The sequence below is a fragment of the Lynx canadensis genome, chromosome B4 (assembly GCF_007474595.2).
Source record: "Lynx canadensis isolate LIC74 chromosome B4, mLynCan4.pri.v2, whole genome shotgun sequence".
NCBI classification, from domain to species: Eukaryota; Metazoa; Chordata; class Mammalia; order Carnivora; family Felidae; genus Lynx; species Lynx canadensis.
Genome location: NC_044309.1, coordinates 14,506,135 through 14,533,306, shown reverse-complemented (window position 1 = coordinate 14,533,306; position 27,172 = coordinate 14,506,135). Strand labels below are relative to the sequence as shown.

General features: G+C 39.3%; 1 protein-coding gene across 1 annotated transcript in view; it reads left to right on the top strand.

Moving 5' to 3' along the window:
• Window positions 1–27,172, top strand: part of ITGA8 (integrin subunit alpha 8) — a 188,166-nt gene that overhangs the window by 23,303 nt on the left and 137,691 nt on the right. Inside the window, 6 exon segments of the mRNA XM_032593834.1 lie at window positions 3,093–3,193; window positions 6,291–6,414; window positions 13,082–13,143; window positions 14,264–14,309; window positions 24,417–24,542; window positions 25,657–25,701. Of these exon segments, the coding sequence (XP_032449725.1) occupies window positions 3,093–3,193; window positions 6,291–6,414; window positions 13,082–13,143; window positions 14,264–14,309; window positions 24,417–24,542; window positions 25,657–25,701 (504 nt within the window).

The window sequence follows — 27,172 nt, the reverse complement described above, 5'->3', positions numbered from 1 at the left end:
AACCAGTGCCTTTCTTCTGCTATAGATCTACGTGTCTCTATCCTAACTGTTTACCCCTTGTCATCAGTGTATCAGCGGGAGTTTGGTCAGAAAAACAAAAACCACTTTGAGTAGTACAGCTGGGAAGGGGTCGCAACCAGAGATGAAGGGGCTCGCCTGGCCCCTGGAAACACTGGGGGTGTGGGGAGGTCAGGAAGGTCACTGCCTGCAGATGAAGCAGTATGGAAGTTCAGGACTTGATCTCCGCTGACTGACGCACCAAGAGGGGATTATTATCAAGGGATACTTTAAAGAGCTGCGGGAAGAACATCACAGCTGTCACAGCTGATGCCCACGTGTGTGCCTGCACCTGCCACCAGAAAGTAATGGCTTCTCCATCTTCTCTTTCCTGAGCCTCTCATTCCAGAAGGGTCCTACTTATAAGAGTGTCTAGAAAATGTATGTTCCAGGCTTTCAGCCCTTTGTCCTACAGAGGAGGGCTCAGCAGGGCTGAAATCATGCTGAGTATTTACAGTTATTACCTGGAGGGTGTTTTCAGTAAAGATCAGATTGAACCAAATCGAAAACATTGTCCATGCATGGGAGGTTTCTTGAGCACCAGCGGGCAAGAGATAACACAGTGCCTTGTGTTGGGGTATTTGGCATGAAAGACTCTTATTCAGAAAAGGAGGGTGAGAAATTGACTTTCATAGTCCATCGGAATAGATTTTATTCGTTTGAAATTTTATGACATTCTGACACGAGATTTAAAATCAGACAACTTGTAAAAATAGTGAAGCAGAAGTTTGAAAAGGTGATTTGCCCTCCTCACAGATCAAGGAGTGGCTGGTCCGTCTAGACTAAAGCTCATCTCAGTAAGTAGACCCAGGACAGTGGAATTCTCTGTTGTAATCCTTGGGTATGGAATCCTTGGGATTGGGTATGGAATTAGTGGAATTAGTGAAGCCAATTCATTTGTATTCTTGGTCCAGAAGAAATTTGTTGCTGGACAGTAACCCACAGTTGACAGTTTTAATCTAGTTATTACACGGTTCAACCTCTGAACAGCAGAAAGGACGTCTCAGGAGTCACAAAGGTAAAGTCACATCATTTTCTCTAGCAGAACGAGGCCAATTTAGAACTGGCTTCTCTCTTTCCCCAGGATCCATTTCCTTCCTCCCGGCAGGCTGTTTTTCTTAAGTTCTTTTGGGATCTCCTTTAAAGATTTTTGAAATATTTGAGGTGCTGGTCTTTTCATGGCTTTTTAGCAGGTTGGACATTCCAAAGCCACTGTGTAGCCTTTTCTCTCTGTAATGAATCAGAGCCACATGGACAGTCTTGAGAGGTGTCACTAATTTCGCTGCTGAGTACCAAAAATCACTAATAATAACATCATACGTGTGTGTCAGCAAGGTCCTTTCCAGTTCTTGGACTTGGGTTGAGTTTCCAGGTTTCGAATTAAGAGATATTTGCAAAGGGTTTGGATTTTCAGTTAGATGGCTACGTGATTTCTGAGCGTACAGCTTCTCAGCTTATAAAGAAGGCACTTTCGAGTTTGTGTAGCTCACGTCATCTTTATGACTTTGAACACCTGTGAAAGAGGAAAGGGAGAAGGTGTTCTCAGCCTCATTTTCTAGAAGAAACCCAAATTCCAAAGACTGAGTGAATTGCCCCCATCACCCAGTTCATGGTGATAAGATTCATTGTCTCTGAGGTCTATAATCTTCCACAGTGCCTAGATGTAAATATAAATGTTTATTTTTTCAAGTTTATGCTGTAATCTGTAAAATGCTCCGTTCATTGCATTTTGGGTAAGGATTTATAGAACCTTTTTTAATTTTTTTTAAATTTTTAAAAAAATGTTTATTTATTTTTGAGAGAGAGAGGCAGAGCATGAGCAGGGGAAGGGCAGAGAGAGGGAGACACAGAACAAGAAGCAGGCTCCACGCTCTGAGCTGTCAGCACAGAGCCTGACGTGGGGCTCGAACTCACGGACTGCGAGATCATGACCTGAGCTGAAGCCGGACGCTCAACCGACTGAGCCACCCAGGCGCCCCTAGAACCTCTTTTTTTAAAAACAAAGCAAAACAAAACAAAACTCAGAAACAACAAAAGCATAAGATTTTTAAGAAGGAAATTCATGATTTTCAACTAACATGTAAAAGTCAATTTTAGGTTAAGATTGACTATATATAATTTTTAAAAGTCTGTAATCATATGGAAACTCAACTTCATGTTAATTACATGTGTATTTTGGCCTCACTTAAGAGGCGTTAAAAGTTCGTTTTGTAATGCCTTTATTATAGAGTCAATGAAGAAAAATGAAACGCATACCAAAGGAAACACATATAAATAAGATTCCCTGGTGCAAATGTCTTTTGAAACCCATTAGCTATTACCCACGAAGCTCCAGTGACAGCCATGTGGTTAAAGCCACGTGGGAAATACGCTGAGTGGGAATCAAGAGTGAAAAGAAAGATATCTGCTTTTTATTAAAACCCGAAGAGTGTTATAATTGGGTTGAGTTTCTACCCAGATGGCCCCCCTTCTTATGACATCTGCAAAGTGTGTCTAAAACTACGTTGAGGTGTTATTTTCTGCGGCTGCGTGGACACATGTTAACTTCGTCAAAAACCAAGACCTTGGAGTCCTTCACAATCTTTCTTGCTAACTCATGCCAACTCAAGGGAGGAGCTAACTCATGTGCTTCTCCCTCAGGGAGATTCCTATGGGTTTCCCTATTGGGAAAGATTTGAAATTCCTTGAGGCAGTTGTAAGTATCTGGTCTTCGATCTTTTGCAAATCAATGACAGTTGCATAGATTTGAGGCTATTAGAGTTCATGTCAACTTGACAATACAGTTATCTCTGAAAATATTAAGTGGTAACAATAAAAAATGCTTCCTGTAAGTGAAGTTGTGAAATGTCATGTTCAAATGCGCATTTTCATTTGGTATTTTCCTAAATGAAAAGGCTTGGTGAGAACTCCCCACCCCGTGTCTGAACATTGTTTTTTTTTTTTCAAAGAATTTTAACGGACGTGTTCATTGTTACATATTATATTTGGCTGCCACGGTTTACGGGTTCTTAACAGTTCCATGTCCTCCTTGTCAGACAACAGAAAGATCAGAGTTAATGGAACCAAGGAACCTATAGAATTTAAATCGAATCAGTGGTTTGGGGCAACAGTGAAAGCTCACCGAGGCGAAGTTGTGGTAAGTATGAGTCGTGGCGATGCTGTGCAATATTATGTTCTCAGTTTTTCAAAACTGCTTTCATGTAAGGACTTCTATTGAGAGGGAGAGAGAGAGAGTGTGCGCGGGGTGGGGGGAGGGGCAGAGAGAAGGGAGCCGGAAGCAGGGCTTGATCCCACCAGTGCCCCAGGACATGTCAGATTTTTAAAGACAAACTTACCAGCATTCTAAAAAAATAAATTTAGTAGCCCTTAAAATGAAAGAATTTATTCTAGTGTTTAAAGTTATAGGAGATAAAGCTTGTTTTCCATATCATTTAGAGATTTTTAAATATTGCAACACTTGGACGCATGAGTGGCTGTCGGTTAAACATCCGACTTCAGCTCAGGTCGTGATCTCTCAGTTCGGGAGTTTGAGCCCCACGTCAGGCTCCTCGGTGACAGTGCAGAGGCTGCTTGATATTCCCTCTCTCTGCCCCTCCACCCCCAAATAAATAAACTTTAAATATTTTAAAATATATAACTGCTAATTACATAGTTCTCTGAGTACATTAATAATTTTTTAAAGTAAAAAAAACCCCTCACTTTCAAGTAGATATCGTTCAGCTTTAAAGCGCTATGGCTTCATGATTCTCTTATTTCAATCATCTACGTGTCTAAGCTATTGAGAAATAAGTGACTATATTAAGCTGATCTGGAAATTTTTTTCTTGGGGGAATTTTTTAAACCATTGGCTTTAATTTCCTTACAACAATAAAGCGATAACTTTGGCTTTTAGGATTTGTTTAAAGCTTCTTGAATTATGTTTTAATAAGAATAAGTATTTAAAGGAAATACCTTGCTTTATTTGGTCTGTGGTTAACCCCCCCATGGAGATTTTGACATAAGCAGGTAATGTATAAGATACAGACAGCCCTCTCCAGTTGCAAATCCAGAATTTACAGTACGGTCTCTATAGAACTGTACTTGCATTAATATGGTTTTCATATTCCACAGTTGGTAAAAACTTTTTTAGCCTTTAGTGGCATATGACATGTGAATTGCTTTGGAAAGCTAATTCTATCTAATGACTATGTGGGATTAAAAAAAAATCTTCTGGGTACTGTATTGATATTTTTAAGTCTTGAAAACTTATCTGTAACACATTATGCATCTCTGAAAATCATATGCCACGTTCATAATAAAAATAGTTAATTTGGGGGCATGTTTCCATTTTCAAAATTATGTAAAAGGAAATCCGATAATATTAAATATATTTCAAGTTAATTTTTTCCTTTGAGCACTGAAATTTAGGGTATCACATATGCCCTACGTGATAATTATTAGGACTTGAAAATGCTGAAGTATCTTTTTGACTATCCGGATGTCATGTGTGTATGTATTAAGTTGGGTCCAAGTCCAAATTTATCTTATCAGTGTATTTCACAACAGTGTGAAACTGAGCAGATATAAATAGGATAACTTTCTAGGCAAGAACTGGGAAGAATTTTCTTGGCATCTAAGTGTGGGGGTGGGGTGGAGGGGTGAGATCCGGCAGGTGAGGCCGGTTTTCAGAATACCTCACTGCATAGGTGAGCGCCCACACTGCCCACACTACTGCCTTTCACCGTTGGAACCTTACGTTAAACATATTAGCACATAGTTTGTTACTTTATTAAGAGGTCCCTAAGATGAAAGAATGTGGATGAGATCGATGGTTTTTAGGTTATCAGCCAAGACCTCACAATACCAAAAGAGTCAAGTTGTGGAAACACTCTTCTTACTTGAGAATAGAAATAAAATATTTTCACTAAAAGTAGTTGCGCATTGGGCAGATTACCAAGGACACATTTGGAATCGTGAAAGGACTTTATTTTTTTTCGATGTCTATTTTTTTTTTTTTTTTTTGAGAGAGAGAGACAGAGACAGATCGTGAGCAGGGAAGGGGCAGAGAGAGAGGGAGACAGAATCTGAAGCAGGCTCCAGGCTCTGCACTGACAGCACAGAGCCCGATGTAGGGCTCAAACCCACAAAGAGATCATGACCTGAGCCGAAGTCAGATGCTCAACTGACTGAGCCACCCAGGCACCCCATGAAAGGACTTCAAAATCAGTGTCTGCCTTCATATTCCTGGCATTTTTAAATTTTAAGAGTGATATCATCAAAATCGGAGGTAGGCCCGATTCCATATTCCAGGCATCTGTAATTCTGTGTCCTTCGAAATGAGTGCTTGAATAATCAGGTAAAACACACTTGTGGCGGATTCATGCTAGCAAACAAGTCAAAAAGATGCCTATAATTTTCTACACATTTATTTTATTGCCTCTCTCATTTGTAACAAAATTAATGTTGCTTAATTTACTTAAAGAGGACTTCATATATTCTCTTTTGTATTTGATATCCTTCCAAATATCATGCTTTTGTTAAGAATCCAAGCTTATGAAGAAGCAACCAGAGTATTTCATGCAAGAATCATATTTCCTTTCTGTTGCTTAAATTAATTTTTGTTCTGTCATGAATAAAAACCATTAACTAAAAAATAAAGTCAGGAACACTGTGATAAGGGAGTAGCATGTCCAAATGAAAGTCATTGTTTAAAAAGTCATAAGATATGCCATCAGCAATAAGCCAGGGAAATCCATAAAACAGAGGTTTACAAACTTGTCTGCATCTTTGAATTCGAAAATAATTTCTTAAAGCAACAAGCAGACCAAAAAAGGAGCTCTCAGTTTAATACATCACACTGATTTACTGACTGAAATGATCGTTTGAGTCTAAGCAGGTCCAACTGTTTTAAAAAAGACAAGAAGATGTGAGTTCTTTGCTGTTAGGAAATAATTACTTTTGCCAGGTTATACATATTTAACTTTAAGTCCTGTGGGGGGAGAGCTCATTCCTTTCTATATGTTTAATTTATTCTGATGCTATTGTGGATTAATGTTGGGGGGAAAAGAACGGTTTTGGAAGTTTCATTAATTCTGCCTACTGAGGTACTTACCAGCATGCTGGAGGCCACTTAAATCGCCACTAATTTAACATAGTTTGTGATGAATGTAGACACATTAGTCAACAGGTTCAATCATATCATAGCATGAGGAACTGATGCCACGAAAATATGTTTTGTCTTCGATGCATCACAGGCCTGCGCCCCCTTATACCACTGGAGAACTCTTAAACCAACACCGGAGAAGGACCCGGTCGGCACCTGCTACGTAGCAATTCAGAATTTCAGCGCGTATGCGGAGTATTCGCCTTGTCGGAACAGTAAGTGACTTTATTCTTTGAAAGGGCACTTTAGCTCCAGAGCCCTTCTATGGTAGGCAGGGCAGGCAAGATCAGAACCTCACTGACAAGGAAAAAGAGATGGGGTGAAGATTATGGGCGGCCTTTCAGGACGTCTTGCTGCGACACGAGGGCCAAGACCCAGAATTCTGTGGGTCCTTTTCCGTGTTGTAGACATTTCTTTAGTAGAATTGATTGGTTCCTTAGTTGAGGCCTTAAACTCTCAGCGGCTATTCAGAATTCACACCGCAATCTAAAGAACGGTGACCACCCACTTGACTCGTTCACGGCAGGAGTGGTGTTTGCGAGTGTGCTTGGAACTGGGGACCCTCTCACATCAGCTTTGTGTCCAGCCTGTGTTCCTGCCGGCTGTGGCTCTCTTTGGCAGCTGTGTGCTCGGGTTATCTGCATGGTGGGCTTTTCTCCCTTAAATGTTTAATCCCTATTTCTCAAAAGGGCTCCGCACGCTTAGAGTATAAGTCTTATCTGGCCGTTCTCGGGATCTTCCAGCAAAGCGTCTTTGAAAGCAAGCCTGGCGAGTTCCAACTTTGGGACACTGCTGTTTTAGTCACTTCTTGCTGGAACACCACGGATTTGGGGCAGCAGTTCTGACTGCTTGGATCTACTCAGTCCTTTTGTGAACTCTTCCAGTTTTCCGTGTGTCGTTGGAGATCAGTGGGATTTGTCAGGGAGCAACCACGGGATTTTCATCCTTATTCTCGATAGTTCGCAAAATCACAACGAGGAGAGAAAGGTCATTAGAAGGAACATTCTAGCAACTGATTTCGGGAAATTGATTTTTCAAAAACCCAATCCCAAATTAGATTTCCAAAACCATAAGTAATATTTCCCCATTTTGCATGAATATTTTTTATAATTTTTTTTAACATTTACTCATTTTTGAGAGACAGAGAGCATTGAGCAGGGGATGGGCAGAGAGAGAGGGAGACACAGAATCCGAAGCAGGCTCCAGGCTCTGAGCTGTCAGCACAGAGCCCGACACGAGGCTCGAACTCGTGAATAGAGAGATTATGACCTGAGCCGAAGTCGGACGCTCAACCGACTGAGCCACCCAGGTGCCCCCGGCATGAATATTTTTTAAGTCCAAGATTAATTTAGGCAAGATAATGAGCAAATATCAGAAATAAAACAACACAGATAAAGAATGGATCAGTGATATTAGAGGGTTAATAAAGACGCCGCTGAGATTTCCTCTAAATAACAAAGTGGAACAGCTAACTCAGATGGGGGTAGGATTTTGGCAAGGGGCAGATGATGGCTTCTGTTTTAAAATATTGACATAAATTACCCACTTCCTCACATTACGACAAGTGTTGGCCGAATGAATAATCTGTGAAATTAAGATTTTATTTTAAAGGCTTGAAAACAGAGGTTCCTTGTTGATAATGAGACTCGATTATGTATCCATTCAACACGCTAAGCACTAATTATTCTGTGTTTAGGGAATAAAGCACAGAACAAGAGAAAATAAAACACAGTCTTTAAGAAACTTACATTCTAAGTAGGGGAGACAGACAACAAACATGTAGATGTTCAGATCCAGCAATTCCACATCTGGGTGTAGGTCCAGAGGAAGTGAAACCAGTATCTCAAAAAGATATCTGCACCCCCACGTTCATAGCAACATTATGCACTTTAGGCAAGACATGGAAACAACCGTAGCATCCATTGATGGGAGAATGAATAAAGAAGATGTTGTGTGTGTGTACAATGGAATGTTATTCAGCCATAAAAAGAAGGAAATCCTGCCATTTTCAACCACGTGGATGGACCTTGAGAGCGTTATGCTAAGTGAAATAAGCCGGACGGAGAAAGACAAATACCGAAGAAGAACGCCACTTACACGCAGAACGTAATGAAAAATAAAACAAAGAACAAAAACTCCAAACTCAGGGATACGGAAAATAGATCAGTGGTTGTCAGAGGCACAGGGTGAGGAGATGAGTGAAGTTGGTGAAGAGGGTCAAAGGTGCAAATTCCCGTTTACAAGATAAATAAGTCCAGGGGAAGTAATGTCCAGCAAGGTGACTATGGTTAACAATACTGTATTGTGAGGGTGCCTGGGTGGCTCAGTTTGTTGAGTTTCTGACTCTTGATTTTGGCTCAGATCCTGATCTCATGCTTCGTGGGATCGAGCCCCGCGTTGGGCTCTGTGCTGAGCTTGAAGCCTGCTTGGGATTCTCTCCCTCACCCTCTGCCCCTCTCCCCCACTCACACACTGTCTCTCTGAAATAAACAAAGCAAAACAAACAAAAAAAAACCTCACAATACCATATTGTGTATTTTTTATTTGAGAGACACAGAGAGCACACGTGGGGGAGGGGCAGAGAGAGAGAAGGAGAGAGAGAATCTAAGCAGGCTCCACGGTGTCAGCACAGAGCCTGACATGGGGCTTGATCTCAGGAAGTGTGAGATCATGACCTGAGCCAAAATCAAGAGTCAGACGTTTAGCCAACTGACCCACCCAGGCACCTGCTGTGTTGTATATTTGAAAGTTACTAAGAGAGTAGATCTTAAAAGCTTATCACAAGAAAAGAAACTATAATTGTATGTAGTGCTGGGTCTGGCTGTTAACTAGAATTACTGTAGTGATCATTTTGTAGTATATACATGTATCAAATCATTCTGTTATATTCCTTGGACTAGTAATAACATGTTATATGCCAATTATATACCAACGAAAAGAAAACTTCTAAAAAAGAATACATTCACAATACAAAGGCAGCGAAAAGTGCAACAATGAAAAACATAACAAAGTGAGAGAGTAGGGAGTGACCTGGCCCTGGGTGGGGAGAGGAGCTTTGGGAAAGGACCATGGGAAGGGCTCTCTTAGCAAATGGCTATTGGAGCAGGGCAGGGGGACTGTCCCGTGCACGGGCAACAGCCCAGAGAGGCATATTTGGAGTCGTGTTCTGCTCAGGGTGTTGTGTTTTTTGGTTCCATGAGAGGCCATTACTATTACGCGAAAGATAAAAGTCAGGTAGAGGGATAAAGAAAATCCCAACTTAAATCAGAAAACTAATGGGATGGCTGAGGTTTAACAGAGAATGTATTTCATCAATCCTGTTCATATCCTACTTCTCCCGATGTGCTAAAGATGCTTCCCCATCTCAGTAAACTATGAGAGCTGAAACGATGAGTTCATCCTTCACAGTCCTCTTGCCTGGGTGATCTACCGTACTCTTCCAGCTAATGTGGAGGGTGATCGTTTATAAGACCCGTCACTGCCTTTTGTTCTGCCTTTTAGACTGAGTGCCTCTGTAACGAGAGAACTCAGGTTAAAATACAGTACGTGGCACCGAACCATGAGTCTGAACCTTTATCTGAAAATAACAATCGTGGTCGGCGTGTGTCTTGAGTGACCCGGGCACATTATGATGCCAATTGACTCACTGTTTATTTTCCTAAATAAACGAATAGCTTGACACAGGTAAAAATGGAGTCGAATTGCAGAATTGCTAAGTCAATTCCCAAGAATCCTTTTCCACTCTGGTTCACATCAATAGTTCTCACTTTCCTCGTGGCCGCTCTCTTACTACAAAACTTTTTCCTCCAGAAATTCACCCAAGGAGCTGACTTCCTGTCTTTCCCCCAGGAGTTTACAGTTCATTAACACAAAGCCAGCTTGTTCATGAGCATATGGTCAGTATCACAGAACAGGAACATCAGCAATATTATTTTCAAAAGAGAATTTAAGGAGCCTTCTGCTCATTCCGTACCACAAACATACCCCACTGATAGGCTGAGCAATACGGGAACTAATCTGTTCATTCATATTCATGACATGCCTCCTACTCTTATTATCATTCATAATTCAGGTGGGGATGATTTACACACCGCCTTCCCTTCTACTTTGAAAACCAACAAATAGTAGTGGATGATCAGCATGATTCCCTGGATCCTGGGACATAATTGTAAAGTTTCTAAATGCTCTGAAATTCCAGGAAGATAGATTCCTTCAGCTCTCATCAACTATAACCCTAAGAGAAAAAAAGCTACCTCACATTCGGTTACAATCACTGCTTCAAATAAACATTTGAAGTTGGTTGTTTTCTCAGTGAGTTTCATGAAAAGTATTAGTATTTTCTTTTAATTTTTTGTTTCCTGTTTTGGAGCAAAATAACTTCAAAGGATGGTCATATTTCTTCTTTGAATAATTTACAATATTAAAAATGAAAAGAGGGGCGCCTGGGTGGCGCAGTCGGTTAAGCGTCCGACTTCAGCCAGGTCACGATCTCGCGGTCCGTGAGTTCGAGCCCCGCGTCGGGCTCTGGGCTGATGGCTCAGAGCCTGGAGCCTGTTTCCGATTCTGTGTCACCCTCTCTCTCTGCCCCTCCCCCGTTCATGCTCTGTCTCTCTCTGTCCCAAAAATAAATAAAAAACGTTGAAAAAAAAATTTAAAAAAAAAATGAAAAGAAAGACTTGATTTAAAAAGGATTTCTAAAGAGGTTTGTACATTAGAAAAATACGTTTCTTAAATATACTCAAGATTGCAGATATAGGCTTACATAATCATATATCAGGTATTCGTATATATCTCTGGATGCATGTAAGTATTTACACACATGAACTTCCAGAAAACTGGTAACCAGACATTTGAGGTTATACAGATGAACCTTTAGGAAACTTTATAGCATTCAGAACTACAAACCACAAAACATAGTTTAAAATAAGGAGTAAATTTTATAAAAATACAGTGTAAGATGTTGTGCACTTAAAAATTGCAGGGCCTGGATGGCTCGGTCGGTTAAGCGTCCGACTTAGGCTCAGGTCATGATCTCACAGTTTGTGAAATCAAGCCCCCCCCCGTCGGGCTCTGTGCTGACAGCTCGGAGCCTAGAGCCTGCTTCGGATTCTGGGTCTCCCTCTCTCTGCCCCTATCTCTGCCCCTAACCCACTTGCACTCTGTCTCTCTCTCTCTCTCTCTCTCTCTCTCAAAAATAATAAACATTAAAAAAATCGTTTTTAAAAATTGCAGAGAGTAAACCTCATGTTAAATGTTTTTACCACAAACAAACAAACAGAGGGACACAAGAAATGTTTTGTAGGTGGTAGAAATTCTTATTACTTTGATTTTGGTGATGGTTTTGTGGGTGTATGCATATGTCCACACTCATGAAAATGTATCCATTAAGATGTACAGCTTTTTGTATATTAAGTATATCCCAATAAAGCTGAAAAAAAAAACTAAGCTTAAAAAACACACGAGAGATTAACGGACATTTCAATTAAAAAGAGGTATTGCCATTAAAAAATACAGTGTATGTGATAGAACAGTGTATTAAAATATACAGGGAGCATCTAGAGAAGAACGGATGATGACAATGCTAAAATTAGTTAAGTACTAATCAAAGGAAAGCAAAAAACAAAAGACATTCCAGTCGGTTAAGCGTCTGCCTGCGGCTCAGGTCGCGATCTCACAGTTTGTGAGTTCCAGCCCCGCGTCTGGCTCTATGCTGACAGCTTGGAGCCTGGAGCCTGCTTTGGGTTCTGTGTCTCCCTCTCTCTCCGCCCCTCCCCTGCTCGCACTCAGTCTGTCTCTCTCTCTCTCTAAAATAAATAAATGTTAAAAAAAAAAAAAAGAAATGCAATTTGCAAAGGTACCTAACTAATAATAGAATAATTTAAAATTACTTTCCTCTTGGAGATCATTAAAATTGGAATCCTTGTGGGTGCCCTCAGCAGAAAGCCTCCGCCCAGGTGACCATGGTGACCCCTCTCTTTCTCAAGGCATTTCTTTAGGAATGACCTATGTGGCTTCATGCAGAACACACAGGCAACTCAGAATCCCGTTACTGCCACTTGCAGAACTCAGAACATAGGTGACAGGAGAGTTTACTTCTTTAGACAAACACGACTTGTAAAACCCAATGTAGTAACTCCAAGGGATGTTATTCCTAGTGGTCTTACTACAAAATCATGATGATATTTGGGACAAAAAAAATAAATTATGTTTCATAAATTATGAAAATATATTTCATAAATTGTTCATGATGAATTTAAAAGTAAATATAAAGTGGGGCATCTGGGTGGCTCAGTTGGTTAAGCCTCTGACTTCGGCTCAGGTCATGATCTCGCAGTTTGTGGGTTTGAATCCCGTATCCGGCTCTATGCTGACAGCTCAGAGCCTGGAGCCTGCTTTGCATTCTGTGTCTCCCTCTCTTTCTGCCCCTCCCTCGCTCATGCTCTCCCTCTCTGCCCCTCCTTGCTCATGCTCTCTCTCTCAAAAAATAAACATTAAAACTTTTTGTGATGTTAAAAAAATAAATATAAAGCACATATTGATCATTAAAATTAAAAAAAATTTTTTAATATTTATTTTTGAAGGAGAGAGAGAGACAGAACATGAGGGGGGGCGGGGGGTGGCCAGAGAGAGAGGGAGACACAGAATCAAGCAGGCTCCAGGCTCTGAGCTGTCAGCATAGACCCCGACGCAGGGCTCAAACTCACAAACTGCAAGATCATGACCTGAGTCAAAGCTGGAAGCTTAATAGACTGAGCCACCCAGGCACCCTGATCATTTTAAGTTGGGAAATCAATAGGGAAAACGACAAAATATCCTAGTTGTTATTAAAATATATATCGGGAATGATGATGTGATAACATTTCTATATTTTGGTCACTCTAGGTAATGCTGATCCCGAAGGCCAGGGTTACTGCCAAGCAGGATTTAGTCTGGATTTTTACAAGGTGAATTAGTTTGGGCTTGTAGCTTCTAGCAGTCGTATTATCTGTTTGATTTTTTCTTTTTTCTTTTTGTTTACTCTCTGCCTCTGGCTCTCATCCCCACCCCCAATAACTACCACCAACAAAAGAACCTTTAGGTATGTATCCAGCCTGTTTTGACAACTTCCTTAAACGTTTTTGCTCGTTCTTATTAAAGCAATCGATGCAGATGACAAACTTATTAAAATAGCACAGAAATACATATGATGAAAAACAACAGTCTTTCTCCCCACCTCAGTGATAATCCTTTACATGGAAAATCTGAACAACTCAGTGAGAGAAATGTGTTTCTAAAAAAAAAAAAAAAAAAAAAAAGATAGAAAAAAATTGCTTTATCTCTTAGCTGTAATTGACTGATTAGATTTAACACGAGTGTTAAAATTCACAACATCCTTTCACAAAGTTACAGAGATGATAAGGGACCAAGATTTTGTGGGTTTGAAAACAGTGTAGAAAAAAATTCATCAGCATACAAATTTTGCTCTTTCGTGGCCTTTTTTTTTTATTATTATTGCCTTTTTTTTTTTTTCCCCACTGAAAGTTGGAAGGAGGATGGAAGGAGGTGGTAAGGAGAAGGGAAAATCTATATTTGCTAGTCTGGGGTGTTTGCTCTCTCTTCTGAGAGGGGGGAGGAGGTGGTTGCAGATGTATGGAAAAAATAGGCATTACTGTGGCCTTGAGATAAATAGAAACCATATTTTCTTTTGTTACCAAAGCTCACAAGACCATGTCTGCTAAATTACACAGCATTAAACATGTACGTTATTTTGCTTACCTGAATCAGTGCCAAAAATCTGAATTTCTGTATCCTCAAGGGAGAGAATTCAACTTAGCTAATTGAGGCAAACGAAAATTATTTAATATGCTAACACACTAAACAGTGGAAAGCAAAAAAAAAAAAAAAAAAAAAAAAAAAGGCAAATAAAATGCACTGCATGACCCAGATACAAGGGCCTCATTTAAAAATTGCTTTTCTACGTGTAACAAATTGTTAGCCATGCTTGTTACCAATGATTTGTCACCTTGAAAAAGAAACAAAATACCTGTTTTTTTTTTTCCAATTGTTGCTGTTTCTGTTTTGTAGAATGGAGACCTCATAGTGGGAGGACCCGGGAGTTTTTATTGGCAAGGTACGTTTTGTGAGCAGAGAAGACATGCCTATTTGTGGTTACTAACGAGGAGGGGAAACACCGTTAACACCAAATGTTGACCCTTTGTTACATGAATTGTAGGTCTGGATTCAGAGTTTCTCCAAGGAATAAGGCATCATTTCCAACTGTATATGAATGCTATTTTTAAACACTGTTGCAGCTTAATTCATTTGTTCACCAAGCATTTATGGAGGCTGTGTGAGACTTTGTGCTAGTTGCTGGGGATACAGAGATGAGTAGACTAGACGCTGTTCCCACCCTCACAAGGTTAACACCTGGGGGGAGATGTAGACATTAATCCAATATTCACACAAATACCTGATACACTCCACACGTGATGCTCGCTGTGAAGGAAAGGTACGCCGTGATGGGGCCATGAGAGTATAGGAGTCTTCTCCAGGGGTGGCTGCGTGCACGTGTTTTGTCCTCTGAACAACCTGTGCTGTGCTTAGGGAACCCTGGACCAGGTGTAGGACAGCATCTGCCCAGAGGGGATGATGCCTTCTAATTCTTATAAAGGTGCTGCGCAGGCCAGAAGCTGCCCAAAGGTCACTAACTTGGAAACAAGCACCCCCGAACTGAGATCTGAACTTTGCTAGGAGGTAACTAGCAAAGAGAGAAGGGGCTCTATGGAAAGGTTTTGTGGCCTGAATTGAGCAGTCAGGCGAGATGGAGGGAAGCCGGGGTGAACAAGGGGAAATCCTTGGTGGATTGCAGGAGTATAAATAGATAGCCTTAGCTATAGTAAGTATTCGTTTCTTGTCTCGAGAATCATGGGAAACCAGTGGAGGGTTTTTTGCATGGGATGCTATGATCAGATCTGTGTTTTGAAAAGCTCACTCTGGTTGCCGTATGGAAGATGAATTGGAGGTTGGCCAAAGTGAGGTGTGAGCAAACTACAAGTTTTTAAGGTAAACTAGCTCTAAGGTTCAGATGAAGACGTTTGCTTCTTAGAGTGGGAACAGTGCAGAAATGGAAAGGAGGAGAAATTTGAGAGATGCTTTGGAGGAAAACAGACAGCTTAGTTGTTATGTGTGGGTGAGGAAAGGGAGGAGGCCCAGCATACATTTCTGACTTGCGACTGCATGGTTATAAGTGGGTCCCACTGTCTGAGATGGGGAACCCTGGAAGAGAACAGGTGGGAGTGGGTTGGAGAGGGAAGATCGTGAATTTGCTTTTGGTTATGTTGAATGTGAACATGTGTGAGATATCCAGGGTTTTTCATGTCTGCATATATGGGCTTTCACTCAGAGAAGATATCTAGGCTAACGTACAGACTTCCATCACTTGTATATTGGTGACAATTAAAGCCGTGGATGTGGATGGGATGCCTACATAGAGATGACAGAGAATATTCCCTGAATTTTGGCTGCGAAGTTTAGGATAAAGATAGAGTAGACGATGAGAGAGATGAAGAGTGAAGTGAAATTTTTTTTTTTAAACTGGAAGACACCTGATCATATTAATAAGCCAATGGAAGAATACAATTATTGAGAGTCTGGGAAAGATGGGAGAGTAGGACCCTAAGGTCACCTTTTCCCAAGGATACAACTAAATAACATTCACATCAGTGTAAATAACCCAGAAAACAACCCCAAATCTGGCAGAACAAACTCCAGAACTAAATGTAGAGAAGCGGCCACATTGAAGAGGGTAGGAAGGGCGGAGATGTGGTAGGGAGCTAACCAGACCCACGGGGCTGTCCTTGGGAGGGAGGGACACTGCATACACAGAGACGGGAGAGAAACAGACTATCATGTCAGGGATCCCGCAGGGGGAAGATGAGTCCCCATTATGTTTGGCTTTGAAAACCAGAGGGGCTGCCTTTTACAAGTTCTTATAACTAGTGAGACTTAAAAACTGGAACTTTACAAATTAGCAGGCTCAGCTCTGAGAGAGCCAAAAGGGCTTGAGGAAATGGAGTCCCTGCCCCTAAAGAGACAGTACAATAAACAGCCCTGTGGAGATACAGCATAGAAGCAGCATCTTGAAAAATACCTGAAGGGAGAGTGTGTGCTGAAGGAGCAGAGATCACTGGGGGACTTGTCCAGAAACCAAAGAGCTGGCAGGCACCATTTCCTCCCCTGACCCCCAGCATAAACATGGTCGTCTGCAGGAACCAGCATGGCCTTGCCACTGCTCACTACCTAACTTGCTAATACCGCCACCACCCTATGCACTTCAGCAGATCTGTCCCCTCCAGCCAGACCTACCTCAGTCCCAGTTGCTGCAGGTCCCCTCCCACAAAGGACCAGCAAAGCACTTGCTAACACCTTGCCTCCTGCCCCCTCCATTTTGAGGATCCGCCCCTTTCTCACCCTTGGCCAGAGGACATCCGGAGTGGTGTCACAAGCCTGGCAGTGTGCAAGCAGCCCTAATGGGCCAGCACTACTCCAAAGTGACTCCTGGCCTGGGGAGAGGGAAAGAGAAAAAGAGAACCACACACACCAGTCAGACGGTGGCCCCAGTCAGCTGGTCTGACAGAAGGACCTGCCCACCAAAGAAAGCTTTCAGAAAACAATATAGAGAAAGTACTGTTCAGTTCCGTGATAGTAAATCTCTGGCAAATGCCTCGTCTGACTCAACTCAAGCCCAAGGCAGCATCAGACTGGCCCACTAACAGCACAGGGACCAAACACGGCCCACAACAGGCAAAGAGAGCCACTGCAGAAGACTGGACTGAAGGAAAAAGTGGCTCAGCTACAGCAGCAGGGCACATGCAACACACATAGGAGACAACTCTGAAGTAACAGGTTCTTGTGAACAGGGGACACTACACTGTGGGGCACTACGTGACCTCTTCTTCATAAGGCCACTACTTTCAAGAACAAGAGATGTGGTTGACTTTCCTAACACACAGAAACAGACACAGAGAGTTAGACAAAATGAGGAGACAGAGAATATGTCCCAAATGAAATAACAGGACAAAAATCACTGCAAGACACCTAAGCAAACAGAGATAAGTAATATGCCCAATAGAGAATTTAAAGAAAGAATCATAAAGATGCTCACAGACTTCCGAAAAGAGTGGAGGATATCAATGATCCTTATCAAAGAGATATGAAACACAAAATAGAACCAATCAGAGATGTCCTTAATAAATGAAATTTAAAATACATGAGATGAACTAAGTAGTAGACTAGAGGAAGCCCTGGAGAACACAGTTATGGAAAGCAATCAAGCTGAACATGTGAGGGAAAAAAGTAATGCAAAATCAAAGGGCACAGGGAATTCAGTAACACCATCAAGCATAATGACATTTGCATCATAGGGATCCCAGAAAGAGAAGAGAGAGAAAAGGGGGCAGAACATTTATTTGAAGAAATAAGAGCTGAAAACTTCCCAAATCTGGGGAAGAAAACAGAAATCCAGATCCAGGAGGTGCAGAGAGTCCCCAACAGAATAATCCAAGAATGTCCACATCAAGACAAATAGCAATTAAAATGGCAAAAAGTAGTTATAAAGAGAGGATTTTAAAAGCACCAAAAGAAAAGAAAACGGTTACATACAAGGGAAACCCCATAAAGCTATCCACTGACTTTTTAGCAGAAACTTCGTAGTCCAGAGGGAGTGGCATGATATATTCAAAGTGCTGAAAGAGAAAAATCTGCAGCCAAGAATACTCTATTCAGCAAGGCTCTCATTCAGAATAGAGGGAGAGAAAAAGAATTTCCCAGACAAACAAAAGTTAATAGAATTCATGACCTCTAAACCAGCCCTACAAGAAATGTTAAAGAGTAGAAAGGAACAACCTTAAGTAGGAGTAAGAAAAGTAGGAAGCAAAAAGCAGTAAAATTAAGTATATCTATAAAAATCAGTCAAGGGATTCACAAAATAAAAAGACAGAAAGTATGACAGCATATATATCTAAGGCTTGGGAGGGACAGGAGTTAAGAATGAGTTCAAACTTACAGATATCAACTTAATATAGACAGCTTCATGTATAAGAGGTTATAGATAAACCTAATGATAGCCACAAATCAAAAACTAGTAATAGCTATACAAAAAATAAAGAGAAATGAAATCCAAGTATATCACTAAAGAAAGCTGTCAAACCATGAGAGAACAGAGCAGGAGTAGAAAGGAACAGAGAAGAACTGTAAAAACATCCATAAAACAAATATGAGATGGCAGTAGTATAAATCTATCAATCATCACTTTGAATATAAATGGACTAAATGCTCCAATCAGAAGATGTATGGTGGCAGAATGGATAAAAAGCAAGATTCATCTATATGCTTCCCACAAGAGACTCATTTCAGACCTAAAGACACATGCAGATTGAAAGTGAAGGGATGGAAAAGAATTTATCATACAAATGGATGTGAAAAGAAAGCCAGGATAACAATACTTATAACAGACAAAATAAAAGTTTAAAACAAAGATAGTAACAAAAGACAAAGGAGGACACTATATAATCATAAAGGGAACAATCCCACAAGAAGATGTAACAATTGTAAATATTTATGCATCCAACATAGAAGCACCCAAATACATGAAGCAGCTAATAACAAACATAAAGGAAGTAATTGATAGTACAATAATAGTAGGAGACTTTAACATGCCACTTTGGACAGATCATCCAAACAGAAAATGAACAAAGAAACAGTGGCTTTGAATGATATATTCAGAACAGATAGATTCAAAACATTCCATCCTACAAGAGCATAATACATATTCTTTTCAAGTGTTCATGGAACGTTCTCCAGAATAGATCAGTATTAGGCCACAAAACAAGTCTCAACAAATCAAAATGATCAAAGTCATAGCATGCATCTTTTCTGACCATAGTGCTATCAAACTAGAAACCAACAACAAGAAAAAATCTTGTGAAAGAGCTCAAATACATGGAGGTTAAATACCATGCTACTACACAATGAATGGAGCGGCTCAAGCAAGAAATCAAAGAGGAAATAAAAAAAATACACGAAGAAAAATGAAAATGAAAATGAAAACCATGGTCCAAAATCTTTGGGATGCATCAATAGCTATTCTAAGAAGGAAGTTTATCTATCTCAAGAAGCAAGAAAAAAATCTCAAATAAACAACCTAACTTTGTATCCTTTTAAAGGAGCCAGAAAAAGAACAACAAACAAAACCAAAAACCAATAAAATGAAGGAAATAATAACAATCAGAGCAGAAATAAATGAAAGAGAAACTAAAAAAACAAACAAACAATAGAACATATCAATGGAACTAGGAGCTTGTTCTTTGAAAAGATCAACAAAATTGATAAACCTTTAGCCAGCCTCCTCAAAAAAAAAAAAAAAAAAAAAAAAAAAAAAAAGAGGACTCAAATAAACAAAATCAGAAATGAAGGTGGAGAAATAAACTGAACAACCTAGAAGAAATGGATGAATTCATAGAAACGAATAACCTACCAAACTGAATCAGGAAGAAATAGAAAATTTGAATAGACTGATAACCAGAAACAAAATTGAATCTGTAATAAAAAAAAAAAAAAAACCTCCCAACAAACAAAAGTCCAGAACCAGATGGCTTCACAGATGAATTCTAACAAATATTTAAAGAACAGTGAATACATAGTCTCAAACTATTCCACAAAATAGAAGAGGAAGGAAAGCTTCCAAATTCATTCTGTGAGGACAACAATACCCTGAAACCAAAAGCAGATAAAGACACTACAACAAAAAGAGAAAACAGGCCAATATCTCTGAAGAACATAGATGAAAAAGTCCTCAATAAAAATATTAACAAACTAGATCCAACAATACATTTAAAAAATTATTCACCACAATCAAGCGAGATTATTCCCAGTATGCAAGGGTGATTTAGTATTCACAAATCAATCAACATGATACATCACATTAATAAGAGAAAGGATAAAAACCATATGATAATTTCAATAGATGCAAAAAAAAAAAGCATTTGATAAAGTACAATGTCTATTCATGTGAAAACCCTATACCAAGTAGTTTTAGAGAGACTATACCTCAACATAATAAAGGCCACACATGAAAAATCCACAGGTAACATCATGCTCAATGGTGAAAAACTGAATTTTTCCCCTAAGCTCAGGAACAAGACAAGGATGGCCACTCTCACCACTTTTATTCAACATAGTGCTGGAAATCCTAGCTGCAGCAATCAGACAAGAAAAAGAAATAAAACCATCCAAATTGGTAAGAAAGAAGTAAAACGGTCATTCCTTGCAGATGACAAGATACTATATGTAGAGAATCCTAAAGACTCCACCAAAACACTACTAGTACTGATAAGTGAATTCAGTAAGGTTGCAGGATACAAAATCAATTTACAGAAATTCACTGCATTTCTACACAATAATAATGAGGCAGCAGAAAGAGAAATTAAGAAAACAATCCCATTTACAATTGCACCAGAAATAGTAAAATAACAAGGAATAAACTTAACCAAGGAGATGAAAGGCCTGTTCTCTGAACACTGTAAAACATTGATGAAATAAATTGAAGACAATACAAACAAATGGAAAGATGTTCCATGCTCATGGACTGGAAGAACAAATATTGTTAAAATGCCCATATTACCCAAAGCAATGTAAAGATTTAATGCAATCTCTATCAAAATACCAACAGCATTTTTTTTTCACAGAACTAGAACAAACAATTCTAAAATTGGTATGGAACCACACAAGACCCTGATTAGCCAAAGCAATCTTGAAAAAGCAAAACAAAATCGGAGGTATCACAATTCCAGATTTCAAGTTATACCACAAATCTGCAGTACTCAAAACAGTATGGTACTGGCACAAAAATAGACATATAGATCAATAGAACAGAATAGAGAACCCAGAAATAAACCCATGATTATATGGACAGTTAATCTTTGACAAAGGAGGGAGGAATATCCAAAAGGGAAAAGACAGTTTCTTCAACAAATGGTGCTGAGAAAGCTGGACAGGTTACATGAATGAATGAATGCTGGAAAAATGAATGCATTTTTCTTCATGTATTTTTTAGTTCCTCCAGAATGAAGCTGGACATTATCTTACACCATACACAAAAATAACCTCAAAATGGATCCAGGACCTAAATGTGAGACCTGAAGCCATAAAAATCCTAGAAGAGAGCACTGACATCATTTCTCTGACATCAGCCATATCAACATTTTTCTAGATATGTTTCCTAGGCAAGGGAAATAAAAACAAAAATAAACTATTGGGACTACATCAAAATAAAAGGCTTCTGCACAGCAAAAGAAACAATCAACAAAACTAAAAGATAACATACTGAATGGGAGAAGATATTTGCAAGTTATATGTGTAATAAAGTGTTAGTATCCAAAATGTATATATAAACTTCTACAACTCAATACCAAAAAACAAATAATCTAATTAAAAATGGGCAAAAGACCTGAATAGACATTTCTCCAAAGAAGACATCCAGATAGCCAACAGACACATGAAAAGGTGCTCAGTGTCACTCATCATCAGGGAAATGCAAATTAAACCACAATAAGATATCACCTCACACCTGTCAAAATAGCTAAAATCAGAAACACAAGAACCAACAAGTGTTGATCCTCAATCCTTTCTTTGGAGAAAAAGGAACCTTCGTGCCCTGTTGATGGGAATGCAAACTGGTGTAGCCACTGTGGAGGCTTCCTCTAAAAATTAAAAATAGAATTACCCTAATGATCCCATAATTTCACTACTGGATATTTACCAAAGAATACAAAAACACTAATCAAAAAGATGTATGCACCCCTGTGTTTATTACAGCGTTATTTAAAAGAGCTGAATTCTGTAAGCAGCCCAGCTGTGTAACAATAGATGAAGGGATAAAGAAGTGGTATATACACAACGAACTATTACTCACCATAAAAAAGAATGAAATCTTGTCATTTACAACTACATGGATAGATCTGTAGGGTATAATCATATTTCACTTAGGCTAAGCGAAATAAGTCAGAGAAAGACAAATGCCATATGATGACACTCATATATGGAATTTAAGAAACAAAACAAGTGAACAAGTTAAAAAAAAAGACAAACTAAAACACAGACCCTTAACTATAGAGAGCAAACTGATGGTTACCGGTTGGGAGGTGGGAGGGGGAATGGGTGAAATAGGCGAAGGGGACTAAGAGTACACTTATTTTGACAAGTACTGTGCGACGTATAGAATTGTAGAATCACTGTATCATATACCTGAAACTATATGACACTATATGTTAACTACACAGTAGTGAAAATAAAAAAAATATAATAATATAAAACCACAGACACTTTTTAAAAAGCCAAGAAGAGATCCAGGATATGGGTTTATGATAAAATGGTATGTGAAATTACTGTTAAGCTTAATTCATCCATGTACAACTATGAATATCAAATAATAAACATTTCAGTCTTAAAAATTATTTTGCAGATTGAAAAACAATATAATTTATGGAGTAGGTGGTTATGAAATAAAAAGTATGTGTTTAAAAGATTTGCTTCTAATTCACTCAGAGAATTCTTTTCTTTCCTTAAGTTAAAAAAAAATATCTGATACAGATGATTTGCTGAAAAGTAGCCATACCAAGGAGATATAGAAGCATTGTCTGTAATAGGTAATGTAAAAATCTTTTTAGGCTTAAGGTTATAATGTTTTTAGAAGCAACTAAAGGAAAAAAGCAAAGGCAGTGTGTATGTAGGAGGAAAGGGGGGATTTAGCCTTAACCCAGAGAAAATTGGCAGATTCTACAGACATTGTTCAGAAGTACATGTGTGAATATCGTTGTCTTAATATCAGAACAGTCATTTCAGACAGAGTCATTGGGAAATATTTATGGCCAGATTTGATAGTTTTATTCCTCTTGGACTTCAAACAGAAAGACTATGAATTATCAGTGAAGTCCCAAAGAATCATTTGGCTTTAAAATTACTATTAAATGTAAGTTTCTTAAAAGCATATCTCCAGTTTTCTCCCCAAAAGAATGAGATCACACTTTTCCCTTAGATATCCATCATAAATATGAGAATGCATGGAAATTGTGGAAAATAGCTGGCTATCTTTTGGATATTTGACCACCCCAAATACAATCGTATTTCAAGACTTTTAATAGTGACTTTATTTGGGAGATATTAGCCGAAGTTCTTACCCTATCATTGTTGCCAGCCTTGGATTCCATTTTTTTGTTTTTTTGTTTTGTTTGGTTTTTTTTTTTTGCTAAAATTCTGGATCTCGCGGGACCTCACTGCCTCCTGTTGTCATAATTTTATGCTCTCTGTATACATTTTACCATAAAAAAATAAATGGCTCAAAAACTATGCAATTCCTTCCTTTTTTTTTTTTTTTTACATTTTATTTATTTTTGAGAGAGAGAGAGACAGAGCACAAGTGGAAGAGAGGCAGAGAGAGAGGGAGGCACAGAATCTGAAGCAGGCTCCAGGCTCTGAGTTGTCAGCACAGAGCCCGATGTGGGGCTCAGACTCACAAACCGTGAGATCATGACCTGAGCTGAAGTTGGACGCATAACCAACCGAGCCACCCAGGCACCCCTTTCTTTCCTTTAACATAAGTGATAGATTTCATAATCTATTTATTAAGTATCTAGATTTAATCTGTATTTTGTGAGACTACAAAAAGTCTTAACAGAATGCCAAAGGAGACCTTGTTTGTAATGCCAGATACCGTAATAGCAAAACCACATGACCTTAGAGAATGCATTCATGCTCTTTGCGCCTCAGTTTCCCCACCCATATGAGGTTATATTTGGCTAGATGATCTCCAAGTCATATGATGCTTCTTCTATCTGCAATGTTCCAGATTAAAATTTTAATCCATAAGCTTTGCCTACAGGTATCTTTACTCAGATATTTTTATCATTTGGAGGTAGAGGGAGTATGTATTGTGAAGGCAGCAGGAAGACAGATAATATTATGTAGTGATCTTTGGTTCTTCTGTCAGAATGGAAGGCTCTACCAGCCATAACCAACTTTACCTGCAGTTCTAGTAGCAGGTGGGAAAATTCATCTTCAAACACGCAAGCAATTCCATTATTGTTTTCAAGGGAGTATGTGTTTTTCAGATGTTCTGTGTCTGCTCAGAGAGGGCCTGCCTCTTGCATTCATTCAGCTAATGCATCCATTTGTTTGGACACAGGTCAGGTGATCACTGCCAGTATTGCAGATATCATTGCGAATTACTCGTTCAAGGATATCCTAAGGAAATTGGCTCGAGAGAAACAGACAGACGTGGCTCCAGCTTCCTATGATGACAGTTACCTTGGTGAGATTCATTATTTAGCACATTTGTTGTTTCTCAAAAGGCAAACTTATTAAATGTAGGTGCAAACTTTATTCCTCACTTATCCGCTGTTCTTTGGCAGCTTGTGCAAATTTTCTTTTCTTACTAGCTGAGAATAGACTTTCCTTTTATTCAGCCATGGCATATAAGTCTTCTCTTTTGGTTCAGCCTATTTTATAGGCTCTGTAACAGACTCTCGCTTCAAATTCAGCAACCATTTTTTATTTTAAAAATTTCAATAAATTACTCTAGAAGGATATGACTTTCACACAATAAAACATTGGCCTCAGCCCCAAAGTCAATTTCTTATTTAATGGGGGAATTTCGATGGTTACTTTCAATGTTTTGATTTAGGCTGTAGTATCCAGTTATGCAATCAAACACTAACTGTAAAAGTGTCTTGCACATAAAATATTTTGCCAGTTGTAGAGACTATGAATTAGTGGGGCTGCCCAGTGCTATAGGGGCAACATGTTGGCCGTCCTTTCCAGCTTTTAGAGCAACAACAAAAGACCTTCCAGTTGCTTGAATGTTGTCAAAACGTATTATGCAGAAACCATACAATGTCAATGTGCCGCGGTTGTCTCCCACCTTTAGTATCCTATAGGCATTTTGATTGCTTGATAAATGAAGCAAAATGCAGTTATGTGTTTCACCTCACCTCACTTTAGAGCTAAGTGACATTTGTGGAAAACCATCATTAAAGAAATTAGGAAATATACCTTCTTGGTGATCAGAAATAGCAAATGTTGAGCACAAAAGATACTTTCCGAGTATCATGTCTGATCCTGATGAATCAGCGACCTTCAGGTACAATGGCCACCATTTACTCTTTAAGGGGGATGATGAAGTATTCCTCACAATCTGATTGTGTTGCCATGTTCAGAAGAAGCGGATCGATTATGCTTCCAGGATTTAGTACGGAAGCGTTCGTTTCACTGTTTTTTTCCCATCACAGAACCCTAAGCTTTTATGTGACAATATTTGTTGAAATTTCTGACCAAAGCAGTACTATGGAAGTTCTTTCATTTTTCTAGATAAAGCTCATTTGTAAAGCCTTCAAACATGTGACTAGTTTTCCTTTTCTTTAACCCAGGATATTCAGTTGCTGCTGGGGAATTCACTGGAGACTCTGAGCAAGGTGAGAGACATTATTGGATGTAAGTCATTTATAAAGCACGGGGAAAGGTAAAAGGACCTGAAAAGCCCTGTTATAAATGTGATTTTCTTTGCTACACAAATGTATAATAATGGAATCCCAGAATGTGTATGATAATATTATGTAGAAAAACAAACCAAATACACTTCAGGACAGCATTTTAAGTCTTAAATAACTTCATAATACTGAATGTCAATCGTTATAAAATCGAGTTAAGCAATACAAAACAAGTCCAATAATCCCATATTATGCATGAGAAAAATACAGGTGATTAAATGGCCCACAGACGGGCGCCTGGGTGGTTCGGTCAGTTAAGTGTCCAACTCTTTGATTTTGGCTCAGGTCATGATCTCGCAGTTTGAGAGTCTGAGCCCCACAGTGGGCTCTGGGCTGACAGTGGGGAGTCTGCTTGGTATTGTCTCCCTCTCTCTCTGCCCCTCCCCCATTTGCTCTCTATAGCTCTCTCAAAATAAATTAAAAAAAAAATAAACTTAAAAAAATGGCCTACACAAAAGCCATGCTATTAGTGACAGATCACATTTGAAAAGTCAAGATCCCCCATCTTTAATTTCTGGACATTCACATTGGACGTGTCCCTACTAAACTCCCTCCCGGGCTCCAGCCCAACACCTCTACATTATTTCCTTTTCCCCTTTGGACATGCTCAAGCTCAAAATAACAGAATGAATTAACTCCTGTTCTCATATAAGCCCCTCACCTCTGTCCTCTATACCTTATAATGGCTGCCATCTCTGGTTTCCGTCCCCTGAATCTGTAGCTACTCTAATTTCGACAGGTTAGATGCTACTTTTTTTTTTTTTAGTACAATTTCAAATGTCATCTCCTTCTTTCACTTCCTTCTGTAAACTCCTGTGTGATCTCATTTTTCTCCCTCCTAAGGAATTTGCCATTCATTCATTCTTCCAGTTTTTCTTGAGCACCTGCTATGTGCCAGGCTATGTGTTAAATGTTGAACACACAGAGGCAAAAAGATGGTCCTCAATCTCAGAGTTTATAGTCCCAGTGGGGCTGACGGGCATTAAACGGCGAGCACAAAATACCTGATAAACAATTGTAGTAAGTGGGAGGATAAAGTTCTAAACATAAAACTAATGTAAGCCCCATGACCTCATCACCTCCCAGGGGCCCTGTCTCCTAAGACTATCACATTAAGGGTTAGGTTTCAACATACGAATTTTGGGGGTACACAAACATTCAGTCCCTGGCAATACCTATCCTATACAAGACTGGTAATATTTATTGAATGAATGAATCATCAATCAATCAGTATTTCCATCTTGTTTCATATGAACCTTAACTGCTTTTCACTAGTGTGTTTTAATGAATTCACAAAGAATTAAGAGTAAATGAAATGTGGGCCATCCCTGGAAATCATCAGAGCGTATTGTATTGTATTGTATTGTATTGTATTGTATTGTAGAGAGAGAACGAG